Source organism: Ipomoea triloba, chromosome 4, assembly GCF_003576645.1.
Source record: "Ipomoea triloba cultivar NCNSP0323 chromosome 4, ASM357664v1".
NCBI classification, from domain to species: Eukaryota; Viridiplantae; Streptophyta; class Magnoliopsida; order Solanales; family Convolvulaceae; genus Ipomoea; species Ipomoea triloba.
In genome coordinates this window covers 21,190,800-21,210,152 of record NC_044919.1, presented here as the reverse complement: position 1 = coordinate 21,210,152, position 19,353 = coordinate 21,190,800, and the positions used below count along the sequence as shown (strand labels likewise).

Below are 19,353 nucleotides of genomic sequence, written 5' to 3'. Positions count from 1 at the left end.
GAAAAAGATCAGCTTGAGAGAAGTACAAAGAAAACTAAGAACTCAATGGAATCTCCTATGGGGGAAGCACCACCAACGGTACAAGGGGGTTCGGGAGATACAACGCAGACCGAAAAGCAAAAGGGGACTCTCTCGTACAAACAGATTGTTGCAAACGAATCATCAGAAAGCACACAGCCCGGGGAGGATGAGATGGATCTCGTGGCTGATGACGAGGAGTAAGCTGACGATGATGTAGATCCGACTTGTCCGATTATCAGACTCTCGAGGGAGGAGAAGGTAAGGTTTCGAAGAAAATGGAAACAAACTCTGATAGTCAAGGTTATGGGAAGGAGCGTGGGCTATGCCTGCCTCCTTAAGCGGCTTACGGCAATATGGCGGCCAAAAGCACGAATGGAACTAGTCACTGTTGACAACGACTACTATCTAGTCAAGTTCTCGTTAGTGGATGATTACGAGTTTGCGAAATATGGAGGGCCTTGGATGGTGCTTGATCAGTATTTAATAGTAAAGGAATGGATTCCAAATTTTGATCCTTTTACGGACAAAACTGAGAGAATGATTGTGTGGATTCGATTCACATGCCTCCCAGCCGAGTATTTTGATCACAAGTTTTTTATGAGAGTTGGAGAGAAGATTGGTCGCCCGATCAACATTGACATGGCTACAAGTTTGGTTTCCAAGGCGAGCTTTGCAAGGGTTTGCGTGGAAGTGGATATCACAAAACCGCTGCTTGCTAAGTTTACGTTGAGAAACAAGGTTCGCCCTTTAGTGTATGAAGGGTTGCACCAAATCTGTTTCAAATGTGGCACGTACGGGCACACCGTCGAAACATGCAGCTTGAACCATGCAGAGCATGTTTCTCATGGTTCAAGCGCCGATGACAGCACTCGACCGGAAGAGGCTTCCGGCGCCAGCAACGGTAACAAAGATGGTCAGAAAGGAAGGGAACAGGGAAGCGGGGAAACTTCCTTAATTAGACCGGAGATTATGGAAGACTATGGCACATGGATGATTGCCCCGAAACGAAAAAGGAACTATACCAAAAATCAAGAAAATCGCAATCAAGGTGCGAGAGATTATGGAAAGAAAAATCACGAGGGGAAGGATCAAGAGAGAACTGCTAACGGGAAGAAAATCAAGCAAAGTAAGGGAACAAACACAGACCGGGAAGGAAAAGGGTCCGGATCAAGATATGCTACACTAGCAGAGGATAACATGCATGAGGAAGTTTACGAGGGAAATATGGAAGACCAAAGTAATGGGGTATCTAATGAGCAGCCAAAACAAGGAGAAAGCTCAAAACCTGGGGTTGCAACCAAAGGAAAGAGGGCATCGGTACAAGCATCCGAGAAGCAAATCGAAGGGAATAATAAACATGGGACTCACAAAAAACAACCTGTGCAAAATAAGCAAAACCCACCTCATGTGCGACGTGAACAGACACAAAGAACAAATCCCAACCGGGCAGCTGCTGAGAATGAACACACGTTGGTGACTGGAGACAAGAATGGAGCGACAACGTCCCATGTTGTGCGGTTGGATGAGGGCGACCAGTCTAACTGCATTCCTATTGAGGAACTGACTAACCCTGAGCATCATGGTGACCCCCCGGAAACTAGGCTTGGTGATTCCTCAACAGTGGCAGATGAGGATGCGTTTTTGGATAGCTTTTGAGACTCCGGGAGGTGGCGACATGGATGTCGAGTTCTAAGGGGCCTGGTTTGTTTCCTTTCCCTGTGTTTTTCTGCTCTGTGTGCTTTTGTTTGTTTTGCTTTTTGTTTGCGTTCTTTTCCTCTGCTTTTGTTTTTTGTTTTTGTCCATGAAGATTATTACTTGGAACTCGCAAGGCGCAGCGTCAAAGGGATTCCTTAGAGCTGCGAAATGGATTACCGACATTTACAATCCGAACATTTTCTGTTTGCTGGAAACGAAGACGTCTGGAAGTCGAGCTTCGAATATTTGCATGAAACTCAATTTTGCTAAATGGGCGAGAGTGGAAGCCATAGGCTACAGTGGAGGCATCTGGGCCATGTGGAGGGAGGGACTTCATGTTGATATTTTGAGTTCTAATCCCCAGTACATGCACTTGCAAGTGAATAACGATGATGGGAATAATTGGAACCTAACAGTGGTTTATGGGAGCCCTTGTCTCCACCTTAGACGCCGTCTCTGGAGTTCCCTCACTAGAGAGAACACTAACATTACTGGCCCTTGGTTGATCGCGGGAGATTTTAATGTCGTCACCAACGCCGACGAAGTCTCCAACCCCGATAGTTTGGGGAACCACAGGAATGGAGATTTTAAGAATTGAATTTTCAATGAGGCTTTGATTGATCTTGGTTTCAAAGGGCAGAAGTTCACCTGGAAAAGAGGTCGCGAAGGGGAAACTTTCAGAGGTGCTAGGCTTGATAGAGCGGTTTGTTCGTTAATTGGCTTGTTGATTTCTATCACACAAGTGTTACCCACCTAGCAATGCTCAATTCGGATCACTGCCCTATTCTGGTGGAAATTGATAAACCACAACCGCGCTCACAGCGAATATTCAAATTCCAGGGAGCCTGGCCTCGCCACCCAACCTTCATGGACACCGTCCGGGATTCTTGGAATCCAAATGATACGTCTGGGCTAACAAGGATAATATGGCCACTAAGCTAATGGACTGGAATCGCAATTCTTTTGGGAACATACACTACAATAAGAACAGACTGTTACGAAGGCTGGAAGGGATTCAAAGGAAACTAGACACTATCAACCACTCAGGGATTATCAAACTGGAAAGAAAAATGAGGAAAGAACTGGAGGAAGTGCTCCATCAAGAAGAAATTATGTGGTTTCAACAAGCAAGAGAACAATGGATCACCTCGGGAGATAGAAACACGAAATTCTATCATGCTGCTGCTACCATTAAAAAGAACAGGAAAAGGAGAATCCAAATTCTAAACGAGGATGGTTGCCCTTTCTCGACGGATGAGGCTACCGAAGAAACAATCCAAAACCACTTTTCCCAACTTTTTACTAGAGATAATGGTGTGGACTGTAGTTATGCGCTCAAGAACAAGTTTCCGATCCTAATTGAGGAGGATTGGGCTGCAATAAACGGAGAGGTCACTCCCGAAGAAAGTAAAAAAACCTTGTTTGAGATGAGCCCGCTTAAAGCTCCTGGCCTTGATGGTTTTCATGCCTGCTTCTACCAGAAAGCCTGGGAGGTGGTCAGCCCTTCGGTCATTACCTAGATTAGAAGGTTCATGAATGAAGGCATTCTAGAACAAGGTATGAATGATACTCTTATCACACTCATTCCCAAAATTGAGAACCCAACAAATGCGAGCCACTTCCGCCATATCAGTCTCTGCAACGTGATCTACAAGATAATTACAAAGACGTTGACAAACCGCATCAAACCTATCCTCCAAAAGCTTATTGGCCCTGAACAAAGTAGTTTTGTTCCGGGACGGCAAATTTTAGACAATATCCTAGTGTACCAAGAAATGCTCCATTCTATGCGTCTGAAACAAGGGAACAGTGGTTATATGATGCTGAAAATTGACCTTGAAAAAACCTACGATAGGCTAGACTGGGGTTTCATCCGGGACACTCTCAGCGACGTGGGATTTAATGAAAAATGGACCAAAAATATTATGTGTCGTGTGGAATCCTCTACCCTGAAAATCCTGTGGAATGGGAAGCAGCTAGATGAAATCATTCCCTCCCGGGGTATCCGTCAAGGTGACTCGATCTCGCCCTACATTTTCGTGCTGTGCATGGAACGCCTTAGTCACATTATCAAAAATGAGATGCAAAAAGGCAATTGGAAAGGCGTCCGACCCTCCAGGTATGGCCCCCAACTTTGTCATTTATTTTTCGCTGATGATCTGGTGTTTTTTGCAAAAGCTACACAGAACAGATTGGGGTTATCAAGAGGTGCCTCGACAATTTTAGTAGGGCCTCGGGTCAACGTGTTAGCATTAGCAAATCGTAAATCTTCTTCTCAAAGAATATTAGCACGGAGGAAGCAAGAAGACTCACTGACCTCGCAGGCATGCCCTCAACTAGCAACATGGAAAGGTACCTTGGAGTTCCATCCATCCATGGCAGAGTTACCAACAGCATGTTCACCCCAATCCTAGACAAAATTGATGCAAGACTAGAGGGTTGGAAAGTGGATTTCCTAACGATGGCAGGGAGGCATGTGTTTGCTCAGACGGTCTAGCATACCATCCCATATTATGGCATGCACACTATGTTTATGCCTGCAGGCATTTGGGAAGCAATCGATAGGAAAATCCGGAGATTCATTTGGGGTGGAACACCACAAAAGCGCAAGTGCCATCTTGTTCGTTGGGATGTTGTCACCTTGCCGAAAAACCAAGGAGGGCTTGGAATTAGAACTACTAAAGATGTTAATTTAGCCATCATGGCTAAGTTAGGATGGAGACTAATGAAAGAAAGTGAAAGCCTTTGGGCAAAAGTTCTAAAATCGAAGTATGCTCATGGCAAACATAGGTTTGAGATTTTTAATGCAAAGAAAGGAAGTTCAAATGCCTGGAGAAGAATCAATGCGGCTCTCCCCCTTGTCCATCAAGAAATGAGATTCATGGTCAGGAATGGCAGGGAGTCCAGGCTATGGATGGATTCTTGGATCCATGAACAACCCTTATTCACCTTCGTAACAGCGCAAAATCAGGGCAGAATAAATAATGCCAAGGTGGCCGAATTCTAGGATGATACGAGAGGATGGAAATGGGAGGAACTCAACATTCTACCGGATGAAATTAAACAGAAGATGGAAATCATGACCGTGGGAGCGGAGTAGGAAGTGGACGAACTCTACTGGTCGATCGACGCTTCAGGTAAGTTCTCAATCCAATCTGCTTATAACGTAATTAAAGGAACTACGAATAATGTGCAGGATGCTGCATGGGAGACACTATGGAAGATTAAAGTTCCAAGCAAAATGAAGGACTTCCTTTGGCTTGCCATGCATGGCCAAGTTTTGGGAAATGCCGAGAGGAAGAGAAGAGGAATGACTGGAGACGGGAGATGTAACATCTGCCCTGAGCGCGAGGAATCCATGGAGCACATCCTTAGAGACTGCAAACAAGCCAAAGAGGTTTGGAAGACCATGTTGGGGCACGCGAGACTGAACGCCTGGAGCCAACCCTCTTGCAAGCAAGCACTGGATTGTGGAAAATATCTCTGGGGATTTCCATGTTGAAAACAATGACTGGCCCCGTATGTTCACCATAATTGTATGGTGGATTTGGAGATGGCGGAACAATAGAGTTTTTAACAGGGAGGATATGAGTGTCCAAAGAAAAGCTGCTTGGATTAAGGAGGCAAATGAGGAGATTAGCCGAGCTTTCATGAGAGAGCAGAGCATGAAGGGAGGTACAACCACGGAGAGAGCTGTCAGACTTTGCTGGAACCCCTCCACGACTCACCGCTTCACCATCAACGTTGACGGTAGTGTGAAGGCCTCAATCGGGAAAGCGGGAATAGGGGGTGTACTCAGAGATGCGAAGGGCTTCTGGATTGAAGGCTTCTCGGGCAACATGGAGGTCGTATCGCCAGAAGAAATGGAAGCTATTGCCATTGTCAAAAGCATGCAGTGGGCTTGGGAGAAGGGGATTCGAGATATTGAAATTCAGTCGGACGCAAAACGGATCGTGGAATGGACTCAAACCAGTACTGTGCTTTGGGGTCCCATTAGGAGCACTATAGAGGTCATCAAATGGTGGTGTCGCAAAGACTGGAATATCGCCTTTCGAGTTGTGTACAGAGAGCAAAACATGGTCGCTGACGCTCTTGCTGACCTTGGAACCCTCCAACAAGGGAGTTGGGAAACCTTCTCGTCTACCCCAATGATTAGCGAAAGGGCCTACATACATGATTTGGCTCGAGTTACCTGCGCTCGGAGAATTAGGGAGTCTAGCTAGGCTTTATGTGAACCCTCGGGTATCCCCCGTCCCCCCTGATAAAAAAAAAATTTCTAAACTTACTTTCACAAATTATGTTAAAAAAAGGAATAAGGTTCAAATTGGCCACTGAACATAACCTAAGAGTGCAATTACATCACTGAACCAAAAAAAGTGCAATTAGGCCACTAAACACTCCAAATGTATGCAATTTCACCTGATAGCAGATTACCATGCATTTCATCAGGTTACTTGCTTAATAATAAACTATTAAAATAATTTAAAATAATTTAAAAAAAAAACACACACACACACACACCGGCCTGCCGGCGTCTACCGCCACCCCCTCCCCCGTCCCCCTTTAATAATACACTTGCTACCTTGATAGGAAACCTGTGGATGAATCAAATTTAATTAATTATTACTATTATTATTATTATTATTATTATTATTATTTACGAAAAGTCAATTTCTTTCACAAAACAACTTTTGCTTTATTACGATGTGTTTTTTTTTTAATTTTTAAATTATTTTAATTTTTTATTTTAATAGTTTATTATTAAAATTTATTTTAAAATGTCAATTCACTATTCACGTAAGCAAGTAACTTGATGAAATGGGTGATAACCTGCTATCAAGTGAAATTGCATACATTTGGAGTATTCAGTGGCCTAATTGCACTTTGTTTTGGTTCAGTGGCCTAATTGCACTTTTAGGTTACGTTCAGTGGCCAATTTGAACCTTATTTCTTAAAAAAATAATCATTTGAAGGCAACTAAAATATCATACATGTTTTACATACCTACTTCATTTACAAGCAAAGCCAACCCGATTGAGACCCGCAACATTTAGAAATTATCTTATTTTAGAAACGAGGATGAGAAAAGAAAATAAAAAAAATTAGTTAGTAAAATCTTATATTTGAAAAAAGTGAATTTAAATAAATAAAAAAATCATTCTATGAGTGTCATATTATTTTTCTTGTATCAACTATATATAATAACTTTTATATATGTTCTTGGTGTTTAACAAGTGTATTGTATTCAAAGACTTTGATGGGGCCATGGGACCCCGGGGCCCATTTTATTGGATACGCCTTGTCCAAGCGGGGATGGTGAAAAAGGTTAAAGAGGTTGGCCCAAACCTTATTAGGCTGGAAGGGCACGGTGGCCCAAAGAAAGGTATGGAAGGAAGGGTATGGATATGGAAGGAGGAGTGGCGGCTATGGAAGGATGGATATGGAAGGACCGGTATGAATATGGATATGGTGGCGGCTAAGGAAGGAGGGTATGGAAGGTGGAAGGTAGCATGGAAGGCAGGAGGGGGGAGGGGGCTTGGAATAAAATAAATAAAGAAAGCTACTACGGAAAATTGAACCTAAGACATCCCACATAACACATGTAAATTAAACCACCACACCACCACACCAATACATCAATTATTTACCTAAACGCTGCTAAATGCATTTATCCCTATATTTGTAGGCAAGCTGTAAGAAACCTTAGTGCAAAATATTTAAAAAAAAAAAGAAAAAGAAAACTATTACCAATATAGGTTTCAAACCCACGTCCTCAAGTAAGCAACACACGGCTCAAACCACTAGGCCAGCTCACCTATTAGTTATTAAGATGCTTCACCTAGTATTTATTCCATATATTCTGGATGGGCAGATTGACAAACCGGCCATGACCGACCAGCAATTCACCAGCGGCTTGGACCGCCGGCCACCTCTGGCCATGGCGCCCCCAGCGAGTCTAGGTGTTCCGTGGAGTGGCGATGGCGCCCCACTGTCACCTTTCTTGAAGGGAAGCGCAGTATTGAAGGCATGGGAGGAGGGTGGCATGTGTAAGGAAAACCCAGAGGATAGGTGTGCTAAATGGAAGACCCACCAGTGCGAACGGAAAGATGGGGGGCGCTAAGCCCGCTGTAGGGGTGCCAATCGGCGCGCTGGCCGCCCAGGGTCGAGGTGCCCATAGGGCGCTAGTCGCGCCCTTGGCGCCCTAGTGGTGTGCCTAATCGCCCAAGGTGGCAGCTGGTCGTGTTTCCACCCGGGCGGCTGGTTGCGCCCGTGTCTTGCACGTTGGGCACGGTATGCACGGCCGGTGCGCTTTGTGTGTGCGGTGTCTAGGCAGCTTGCGTATCTCTCGCTTGCTCCTCAGGTTGTTCGCGAGAACTTCGGGCACATGGTAGGTGGAGGCTGGATGGTGTGGTTGAGGTAGTTGCACGACAGGGCAACATGGGACGCGTGTCTAGTTGGATTTGACACCCTTTGGATGTCGTACACGTGGAGGGTAGAGGGGGATCCACTAGTAGTATAAAACGAGGGGGTTTGGTACATGTAAGGCATCCCTTAGGTTATGATTCACTTTATAGCTTAGTGGTCAAGATTACTTCCCCTTGCTAGTGTGCCAGGGCTTAAGTCTTAGTGATAACATTGTTAGGTTATTGTTTCCTATTTATTTGTTGGTCCCTTATTTCCTTATTTATTCGCTAGTCCTCCTATTATTTATTTATTATTTGGGCTGTTACCTTTGGGCTTTATACACATTTTATTGGCCCTCACGCCCCAATTAATAATATCACTAGTTTCATATTTCGTTCAACATTATTATACCCGGTCTATGGTGGACCCGGTCTTGATAAAAACATCATTGGCGTCGTCCGTGGGGACCGCTACAAAAAGCATATGTTCCTAGTTTCCTAGTCTCTATCAGTTCTCGTACCAGCCCAAGTACGCCAAAATGGCCGAGTCGCAAAGCGTAAATTCACCCCGCATGATCAATGGGGAGATACAAAGTGCAGCTAGGCAGGCCCCGCCTGTCTTTAGAGGCGGAGGTGCTCCTATTAGGATGGTGGGAGTCGGTAGGGGAACCAAGAAAGCCTACTGATATGTCATTAAATGACCTCATATTTGTACTAATTTATGCTTGCTTTTTATTCAAATGTTATGTAAAAGAATGTGGAATAATTCTTAATTTGATGTATTTTGTTTGAAGGAAGAAAAGATCCAGCAACGGGCAAGCAAGTGCGAAAGGATGCTAATCTTGGAAGAAAGCGGGGCTTTGAAGCACAAGGAAAACACCCGAGGGAACACCGGGGAACGTAGGAGCAAAACAATGGTGTGGAGGTCAACTAGAAGAACTCACGCTGACACTTACACTGTGAGTGTCAGCGTGAGTCCTTAGCAAGGTTTCTGATCAGGGACTCACGCTGAGACTCACGGTGCGTGAGTATGCTTATCAGAAACTTATCACTGAACTCACGCTGACACTCACACCGTGAGTGTCAGCGTGAGTCTCAATGATCAATTTTTTATCATTTCACCACCGTGAGTCCTAGTCTTGAAGAGTCTGAAAGTGCACGAATTTGGACTATAAATACTCTTGGCAGTTATTTTTTAGAATACTTTTGAATTTCTAAGTTATCCTTTTAGTTTTTTCTCTCTAGGAAACTTTAAGAACACTTCCCACACTTGTAATCTACCATTAGTTAGGAAATTTAGAAGAAGAATCCCTTTGTATTTACAACATTGAAGTTCAATTTCAAGATCATTTCCTTCAATTAAATCATCAAGTTAAGTTCTTTATTTCATATTTTTGCATTTATATTTCTTAAAGTTTTGAATTCTATGTTTATTACTTCATCAATTGCTTCTAGTTTTACATTCCAAATATGAGTAGTTAAACATATTTAGAATTTGAATTGAACTTCCTTGAAGTATGAATCCCAATATGAATTAAATTGCATAAATTAGGTTTGTATTGTCTTAATTTAAACTTGGCTATGAATTGGGTGGAATTGAATTGACTCTTCATAGTTATGGCCATATTATGCAAGAGATACTTAGAATTAGTGTTTCACCTATGAGAATAGGGCTACACCATAGTCATACCTCTCATATTTCTTACTCACGTTTGAGAAAAGGGAGTTTGAAGGAAATAGGCACACAAAGTGTTTGTAGAATTGCCTCATCTAGCCAAGTTGCCATGAGAATGGGACTTAGGATTAGTTGATAGTCCAATTGATCACGAGAGTGACATTGACACTTAAACCATTTCCCCAAGTTCATCATCAAGACTTACATAACTTAAACTAAAGACACAAATGAGATTTTATTCAAGGATGTTTGGTTCAAATCTCTATTTCATTTATTACCTTTTAATTCACTTACTTGTTCTCATTATTGATTTCTTAAACATGCACTACTCAAATATCTTTAGGTTAGCTTTCAAACACTATATGAACCTATGCTTAAACCCTCATTACTTAAACTCCCATTAAGCCATTCCTTGAGGACGATACTCTTAATTTTTAATTACCATTAAAAATAACTTTCACCTACTCTACCCCACCGGAAGTGAAAGCCGCCCGTGTGTAGCACGGAATCGTGAACACTATGAATGGATTTCCAAGACGAGGCCCTGCGACCCTAAACCTTGGCATCTTCGGGGGTAGGCCTAACTCACCCAGGCTGAGCATAACGTGAGGAGTAGGAGGGGTTCGTAGGCCTCCCTCGATCGAGAATCTGAGTGGGGAAGCTAGATTCCCTAACACGCTAAGGAATTAGAAGATGAGAGCACGTGTCGTACCCCGATGGCGAAAGGGGCTTGCAGTAGATTCGCAGGCCCCTCTCAGACGAAAATTGCATCGCACCGATGGCTAGGCAAAAAAGGTAGACACCAAGATCGCTGAGTTACTCTAGTAGAAGGAATACGGTGACCTCCTGGAGATACCTTAGATCACGGTGATCATGTTGTTCACTCATAGGCAAAAGCCGACAGATATGCGGAGGTAGAAGAGGCAAATCGACTCAAAGGAATTGGTGAAGAAATTCCCGCAAAGAAACCTCGGGTTGAGGGACCATTTAAGAAAAAGGGGAAAAACCCACAAGTAGAAGAGAATTGTACAGGAAGAGGGAAGGCCACGATAGAGGTCGGCTCCCAAAACCCAATAGGGATGCATAGGGCACCTCTTCTATGGGCGCCTCGTCCCACCGTGGCGGTAGCACCCACGATTCCCCTCACCCCCTCAAAGCTTGGCCTAGTGAAATACAGGCATATGCCGAGGAGTGTCAAGTAGTCAAGGCCCCTGACCAGCACGGAAGGGACACTATGACCTCCAACCGAGGAAAATATTGTCGTTCTCGATGTCGATATGGGCATAGCACGGATGAGTGCCAGGCTTAGAGGAAGGAAGGAAGAGGCCCTCATTCAATAAGGTCAGTTGGGAGATTTCATCGACTAGAATAGAATGTGCCTACGAAATATGTGGAAAAGGGAAATGACCAAATGCTCTAATCAATCAAATTCCCCTAAAGGAAGGCCGACGAAAGAAATAGGGGACAAGGATAAACATCTAGTGATAAATGTTATTTATGGAGGATAGCCCTCCGTAAAGGACAAGAAGGAGTATGTGAGGTCTGTGGAAGAGACACTCGTTTCAAGAAGGAAATGACAATAAACTATCACTTTCTCAAATAGTGACCTCCCGAGTAGAGGGGTCTCATTTAGAGACGTTATGGTTATCTCGATGGGAATAAACGGGATACTAGTAAAGCGAGTCCTGGTAAACACAGGGAGCAGCGTAAACGTGATGTACCACGATGTATTCGTGAAACTGGGGTTTGCTCAAGACCATCTCCCACCAATTAAAACTCTACTCACCGAGTTCACCTAGATACCATCAAAACAAAATGGTTGATACGGCTACCCGTGGAGCTAGGTACTCCCCCGAATATCCGAGAAGTAGAAATGGATTTCGTTGTGGTAAGAATGGCTTGTGCTCATAACATAATCTTAGGAAGGCTAGGGTTAGTCGGCATTAGAGGGATCTTGTCAATGGAACATCAATGTTTGAAATTTCATGCATCCAAAGGGGTTGGGGTAGTACATAGCGGCCAACGGTCGGCTCACGAATGCTACTAGAATGCTTGCCAAAAAGTGGGGGAAGAACAATTGCATGTGCACACTGTGCCAACGGTCGGCTCGCAATTGCATGCTACTAGAACGCAACCTAGTGTGCAATCTGGACAAAAAAAGGCGGTGTGTGGTGCTAGTATGATGCAGCAGGCAGCCCACAACCCTTAAAAAGCGGTATTTCTGGGCCAATGAGACGTGATCCCTAAAACTCGGTGAATACTCCAACGCACCTGGGCGTGCAGGTAAAGGTACGCAACCCAGCGTGAAATCTCAAAAAAGAAGAAGAAGAAGAAGAAGAAGAATGTGCGTGGTGCTAGCATGAGGCAGCATCCAGCCCACAACCCTTAAAAGGTAGTGTTTCCGAGCTAACGGGACGTGATCCCTAAAACTCGGCAAATACCCCAACACACCAAGGCATGTAGGGAAAGGTACGCAACCTAGCGTGCAATCGCAAAAAAAAGGTGTGTGGTGTTAGCATGAGGTAGCAGGCAGCCCACAACTTTAACATATATCTCGCTTCTCAACGATCAACTTATTATCTATTTCGCTTCTCAATGAATGGCTTATTATCTATCCCGCTTCTCAACGATCAACATATCATCTATCCCGCTTCTCAGCGGTCGACATATTATCTGTCCCGCTTCTCAACGATCAACATGTATCTATCCTACCCCTCAACGGGTGACATATCTTTTCCGCTTCACGGTAGTCAATGAATTTAAATTCAACGGCTTGGCGGTCGCTATATCCCGTTCCTCAGTAGACTATTTAGTTATCCCTCGCAACATGGCTTCCCAATAAGCCCGTGTGAAAGAAAGTGGTGAGTATCTATGTCTTTCTCTTGCAGGCAATGTTGTAAAAATCGCGCCTAGGCGCTAGGCGACCACCCCGTCTAACCCCCTACCCCCATTTTTTTTCTTGCCGGAAAGGGAAAACAGGCGACGAGAGAGACTACAGAGATAAATGTGGCATATTGCAGGCGGCATCTGTAGTTTGTACTGCAACTTGCGATGGATTGGCGATGATTTGGGGCAGGACTATATATTTATATGCTAATATGCCTTAATAATGGTAATAAAAATTTAAAAATAATAATAAATAATAAATAAATCGGGCGCCCCCACGGCGCCTAGTAATTTTTTCAAACTTGCTTGTAGGGTATGTAAGAAAGCTAAATCATCCTGACGAACATCATGTGTGGGAGACTATAGAAACCGAGCACTGAGTTGTACAAAAGAAATGAAGAGTTTCCAGACTAGGGATCACGTCTGGCACGACGAAGGGGGAGAGTGTCTATTGAAGGCATGGAAGGAAGGTGGCATATGCAAGGCAAGCATAGAGTACATGTGTGCTAGATGGAAAACCCATCGGTACGAAGTGGATGATGGGGGGTGCCAGGCCGCTGCCGATGTGTCGGGGGGCGTCGATCGGCACGCTGGCCGCCCAGGGCTGAGGCACCCATGGGGTACTAGTCTCTCCCCCGGCACCCTAGTGGCGTGCCTAGTCGCCTAGGGTGGCGGTTGGTCGTGCCGTTCCATACGGGCGGCTAGCTGCACATGTGCCTTGCGCGCTGGGTGCGACATGCACGCCTAGCACGCTTGGCGTGTGCGATGTCTAAGCCGCCGGTGTGACTCTCGCTTGCTCCTCATGTTGTTCGCGGGAACTTCAGGCATGTGGCAGGTGGAGGCTGGATGGGGTGGTTGAGGTAGTTGCACGATAGGGCAACACGAGACGCGCGTCTGGTGGGATTTGACTCCCTTTGGATGCCGTACACGTGGAGTGTGCAGGGGGGTCAGCCAGTAGTATAAAAAGAGGGGGTCTGGTCCATGTAAAACATTCCCCAGGTCAAAATCTACTTCATAGCGTAGTGGTCAAGACTTCTTCCCCTTGTTGGTGTGCTAGGGTTCAAGTCTTAGTTTTAACATTGTTGAGTTATTCTTTCCTATTTATTTGTTAGTCCCTTATTTTCTTATTTATTATATATATATGCCCACAATCAAAACATCCCCAAAAGCAAAGAAATAATGTTCAAAGCTTATGGTGTGTCACTTTCTAGGTGCTTACAGTCAAAGCTTACAGTCACATCTTAAGCTTACAGTCACATCTTAAACTCCTAAGGTGCATAAGTTCAAAGCTTAAGGTGCATAAGTTTATATCTTAAGGTGTGTAAGTTCATAACGTTAGGTGCTTGCAGTCACATCTTAAGGTGCGTAAGTCTAAAACTTAAGGTGTGTAATTTTATAGCTTAAGGTGCGTCACTTTCTAATTTAATGTGCATTAGTTCAACTCTTAAGGTGCGTATTTTTAAAGTTTAAGGTGCATTATTTTCCAACTTAAGGTGCATAAGTTCAAAGCTTAAGTTGAGTCAGTTTGAGACACTTCATCTTTTGTATCCATATTGCTAAGTAGCGCTTTTTTTTTTTTTTTAAATTTCTCCTTCAGTTTGAGCCGTTGATCTTGATTAGATCAACGGCTCAGATCTCACCACATTTTTCACCTGGAGAAGGTTCGCACATAAACCATCCCCATCGTGTGTGTGTGTGTATGTATATATATATATATATATATATATGTTACATATATATATATGTATATATATATATACATATATACATATATGTATATATTATATATATATATGTTACATATATATATATGTATATATATATATACATATATGTATATATGTATATATATATACATATATATATATGTAACATATATATATATATATATATATATAGACGAATGATCAAGTGAGTTTACTCCTCATGAGTCCGTGTGGACAAGTCATAACTATTGATATTTGAATAATATATTCCTAGGATTTTATGTGTTTTTTCATTTAAATTCCTTTTTTGTTATTAATCAGGGGTTGTTTGGTAATTTTGGTGTGCATTTAAACTTTATTTAATATTATTTTGAGATAGTATGCATGTTTTTTGGGATATATATTTTGAGGGTAACACTAGTACAAAAAAGAAGACATGAGATTGACTTTTAGCTATTGTTCTTAAAAGAACGGCAGTGTATTCTTAAAAAAAAAAATCACGGTAACAATTTCGTAAAGAGTTAATTCCCGAAATAGTCCTTCGACTATTGACTTTTACCAATATTTGTCATCAACTTTTGATTTGACTAAAGTTGGTCCCTTAACTATTGATTTTGTACCAATTTTGGTCATTCTGCTAAACCTATGTTAAATGGGTGTTAAAATTAAGGGCAAAAATGTAAAACCAAATATTTTAACCCTTCTTCTTCACTTTGTTTCCCCTTCTCCATCGCAAGATTATATAGGGAACAATGTGAGTCAATATATTTATTTTTTACATTTTATGTTAAATTGTTTCATGTAATCAATTTTTTTTCCTGTATTTTATTTTTGAATTTTTTTTGTTTACTACAATGTAATATATACTCTGTAATAATTTTTTTTTTTAAATTATTTAATTGGATGTAGAGTGCTATTGTATATTTTATTGTTGTATTAGATGTTTTTTTTTTTTTTTGCTTTATTCGATAGCAAAAATGATAAAAATTCAATAGTTAAAAAAAAAGTGAAGAAGAAAGGTTAAAATATTTGATTTTACATTTTTGCCCTCAATTTTAACACCCATTTAACATAGGTTTAACAGAAGAACCAAAATTGGTACAAAATCAATAGTTAAGGGACCAACTTTGGTCAAATTAAAAGTCGAAGACAAAAATTGGTAAAAGTCAATAGTCAAAGGACCATTTTTAGAATTAACTCTTTCGTAAATAATTTATTAAGAATCTGCGACTGTTGTCAGCTAAAATGGGCGTGATTTCTAAAACATAAAAAATAAAACGCTTTTACTTTCCACCACCGTTCCTTGCTGAAACAATAGCGGAAAGTAAATATTAAAAAAAAAGGGTTAGCTTTCCACGACCATTTCTACATAAAACAATTGGAGAAAGTTTTTTAAAAGAATAACAAAGATCTAATTAGGCTCATCACTTTGATCCATTGATCTTTGATTTATGAATGGCTAGGATTTTATATGGTTTTTTAATTGCTATGATTTTTGTTTTTTAATGGCATAGTACAAGAAGCACGTGGTTCTTCCATGTGCAACAATGTGCACTTTTGTGTGTAACAACGTATACTACTGTGTGCAACAGTATGCACTTCTATGTGCAATTACGTAGTGCAACAGTGTACATTCATGCGTGCAACGATACGCATTGTTGTGTGCAATACTGTACAATTTCTAATCCATCCTTTTTGTGCTATTATACACTAATCTTATTGGTTATGCTAATAAGCTTTTGATAACAACCCAACAATTATTATATTAGAATTGAGAGATTATTATACCTATAAAATATCATCACTCTTAAAACTATCAAAACGGACTAAGCTCACTGAGCCGCCTCACAAAAAAAAAAAGCAAGGTGGGCTTTGATTTATGAGGCCCGTCAAAGTGGTTAGCTTTAATGCTCGCCCCACCCGATGACAAACTTTGGTGAGGCAAGCTTGACAGTTGAAGCGGGTCCCAGCTTTTTTAAAAATATATTAATGTTGTAAATTGTTTCCTTTAGCTCATTGCGTTTCCCGGATAGAATTGGATGAACATGAACAATATAATATAAATATAAAAAGTAGAGAGAAACATGAACAACAACATATCTTTCAGATATTATTCCAACACCAATCAGTACATATGAAGTAGTATATATATATATAATTACATTTATAACGGCTAACATTAAGAATGGATATAAATATGATTGTTACATATTGAATACTCATAATGTCCACAATAATATCTTTATAACACTCCCCCTCGGACATTATCTTACCATAATCATGACTTGTTAAAAACACGTTAGGAAAATCATGTGGGAAAAAACCTAGTCGAGAAAAGAGTATACGATATATGGGTAATGTTTTTAAATACATTCATGCCTCATTAAAAACTTCACTAGGAAAACCACGTGGGAAAAACCTAGTTGAAGAAAAGAGTACATGATACTTATAAACTCATATATTGTACTAGTTGCCTCATTAAAAACCTTAACTTAAGAAAACCCTGTGGGAAAAACTTAGTTAAGGAAAAAGAGTACAACCATAAGCCTTCAGGGCGTAATCCTTGTGATTTTGGGGTTTGTCTATTTAAGTATTTATTTACAACTTTTGCCCATCAATATCACTATATCATAAGCATACCTCGTTAAAAACCACACTAGAAAAAACTCAATGGGAAAAACCTAGTGAGGAAAAGAGTACATGGTATGTCTGTATTCATATGTTGCAAAAAGTATAACTAATAGTCTTTTAAGACCCAATCTTCAGGATTTGAAGTCCAATTCTTCAAGATTGATTCGAGTAAATATACTACTTCCCATCTCCCCCTGAAGATAACAATCTTCAAGTTCTATATAATAAAATTATTGTTTAAAAAAATGTTGAGAAGGGATATGTACAATCTTCATGATTGCAATTAGAATTTATCCTTTTGTAAAATAATCATGTGACTGTTCTGGAGCATACGTGTGTTGAATATTTATATAATTTGTAAACTATCCTTCAAATATATCCACTTATAATTTGTATAAGATAAATTTTATTATCTTCGCATAGGATAGTTGAGGTAAAGCAAAAACGTAACCAGTTGGGATTTGACATAATGAGAGTCAAAATAAAGAGTCAAAACCCAAGTGGCTTAGGAAAATCACGCATTGGTTTATTGCATGAATTTCATAAACTTTTTTATAAATCGAAGGTACTAGAGGAGATTTAGAATATTATTTTAAGATTTAATTGTAGGAGGAGCACTAGGTGTTATTAGTAATTTTCATTCTAAGGACAATGTCAGTCCTAATGCGATCATGAAACTTTTGGTTCTGCAGTAGTGCTCTAATATGAATGAAATAATGGACTTCTAGTCTCAGAATGCCCTCATTATTTTCTTTGAATCTAAATGATCCTTTATCTACTTCAAGAGATTTATTGGACAACGATTAAAGTGATAAGTAAATGATACTTTATTCATAAAATGCGCCAAAGGCATTTTTCCAAAAATATGCTAGTTGGTGTATAAGATTCCCTTTTCCAAATCCTTTATTTTCCAAATTCGTTTTTAGAACATGAACTAATATCATTAAGCTCTTTATGATACTTATAACACCAACATAGGTTGAGATAATAAAAAAATAGTTCCATTCATAACCCCTTAATAAGTACCTAATGGTACATATTTATTTTACATCTTCCTACTTCAGGAGGAAAATACTCAGTCAATTGCTTTACTATTTCACTACAAAAAAATACCAGAATAGCGACGGACAAAATCCATCGCTAAATGAGGAAATTCCGTCGCTAAAGCGTTTAGCGACAGATTAGCGACGGATTTTGTCCGTCACAAAAACCCTCCTCGCTAGAATTTTGCGACACAAATTTTTTCCATCGCTAAGATTTGCGACGGATATTTCCCTCGCTAAACAAAAAGATTCCGGCGACGAATTCGTCGATCACATTTGTGAGGGACTAGCGACGGCAATTTCAGTCGCTATGTTAACAATTTTTCCGTCGCTAATTTCTTTCTACGACGATCTTTGGAAAAAATTTGCAAGGGATTAACGACGGATACTTCCATCGCTATTATTAGTGTTGTTAGGAACATCATGTAATAGGTTTTGATGATACCAACTGTTAAGTAAGAATCCCCAAGTCTCGATACATAGGCAAAACAATGTAAGTTCGATAAGTAAACTAAGAGCGAAAATACAACCGGGTAATTTGAGCTCAACTCGGGAAATATTTAAGCTTAAGGTAAACTTGTTTGAACAACTTAGAAGTTTTCGTGTTGTAAGCAAACAGATAGATCAGAAGCAGGCACGAGACAACTCTGGAGGAATAAGGGTCTACGAGACATCAACTAAGTCTCGAGACACAAGCCAAGTTCGAAAGGTAAGGACCTCTCGATATACCTATCGAGTTCGAGACGTAAAGAATATTCGAGAGATAGACCTCTCGATACATGGGATTGAAACATCAAGTGGTCGAGACATCTTTTATGGTCTCGATAAACCGGCACTTCTCCAAGAGGCTGAATGTTAGTCAACATGTGCAGATAAAATACTCTAAGTTTGGAGAAGAAGAATATCATGGAGATAAAATATTGAAGAGGTGCTGAGCGGGAGGTTTCAAAATGGACGGAAGTGGATGACACGTCAGACCTCCACCACAAACGGTCAAGAAGTGCACCAATCCTGAAGTGGTCAGATTCCCCAAACAAGGAATGATGGGAACATAAAAAGAGTAACTTTATCCAAAAGAAGCAAGTGAAGCATGAACTCAAGAAAGTGGAATATGGAATATTCACTACAAAACAAAAGGCTCAAGTTACAAGACCACTACTCCATGAAAAATGCTGAAATTGTGCAAAGACCCATGTTCGGCGTGGGAGACCAATTTCAAACGGAATAGTTTTCCCTCCAACGGAACTATTCTTCTACTCTCATATATAAGGACGTAAAGACACAGAAGAAAA

General features: G+C 41.0%; 2 protein-coding genes across 2 annotated transcripts; both read left to right on the top strand.

Annotated features, from left to right (window-relative positions):
* The first annotated feature begins 324 nt into the window (after positions 1 to 324).
* Positions 325 to 1,677, top strand: LOC116015971. Its single transcript, XM_031256139.1, has one exon. The coding sequence runs from the start codon at positions 325 to 327 to the stop codon at positions 1,675 to 1,677; it is 1,353 nt and encodes a 450-aa protein (XP_031111999.1).
* Positions 1,678 to 3,248: 1,571 nt separating this feature from the next.
* LOC116015970 lies at positions 3,249 to 5,218 on the top strand. The gene is made up of 3 exons (XM_031256137.1): positions 3,249 to 4,068; positions 4,260 to 4,600; positions 4,913 to 5,218. The coding sequence occupies exons 1-3, from the start codon at positions 3,249 to 3,251 to the stop codon at positions 5,216 to 5,218; spliced, it is 1,467 nt and encodes a 488-aa protein (XP_031111997.1).
* Positions 5,219 to 19,353: the final 14,135 nt, after the last annotated feature.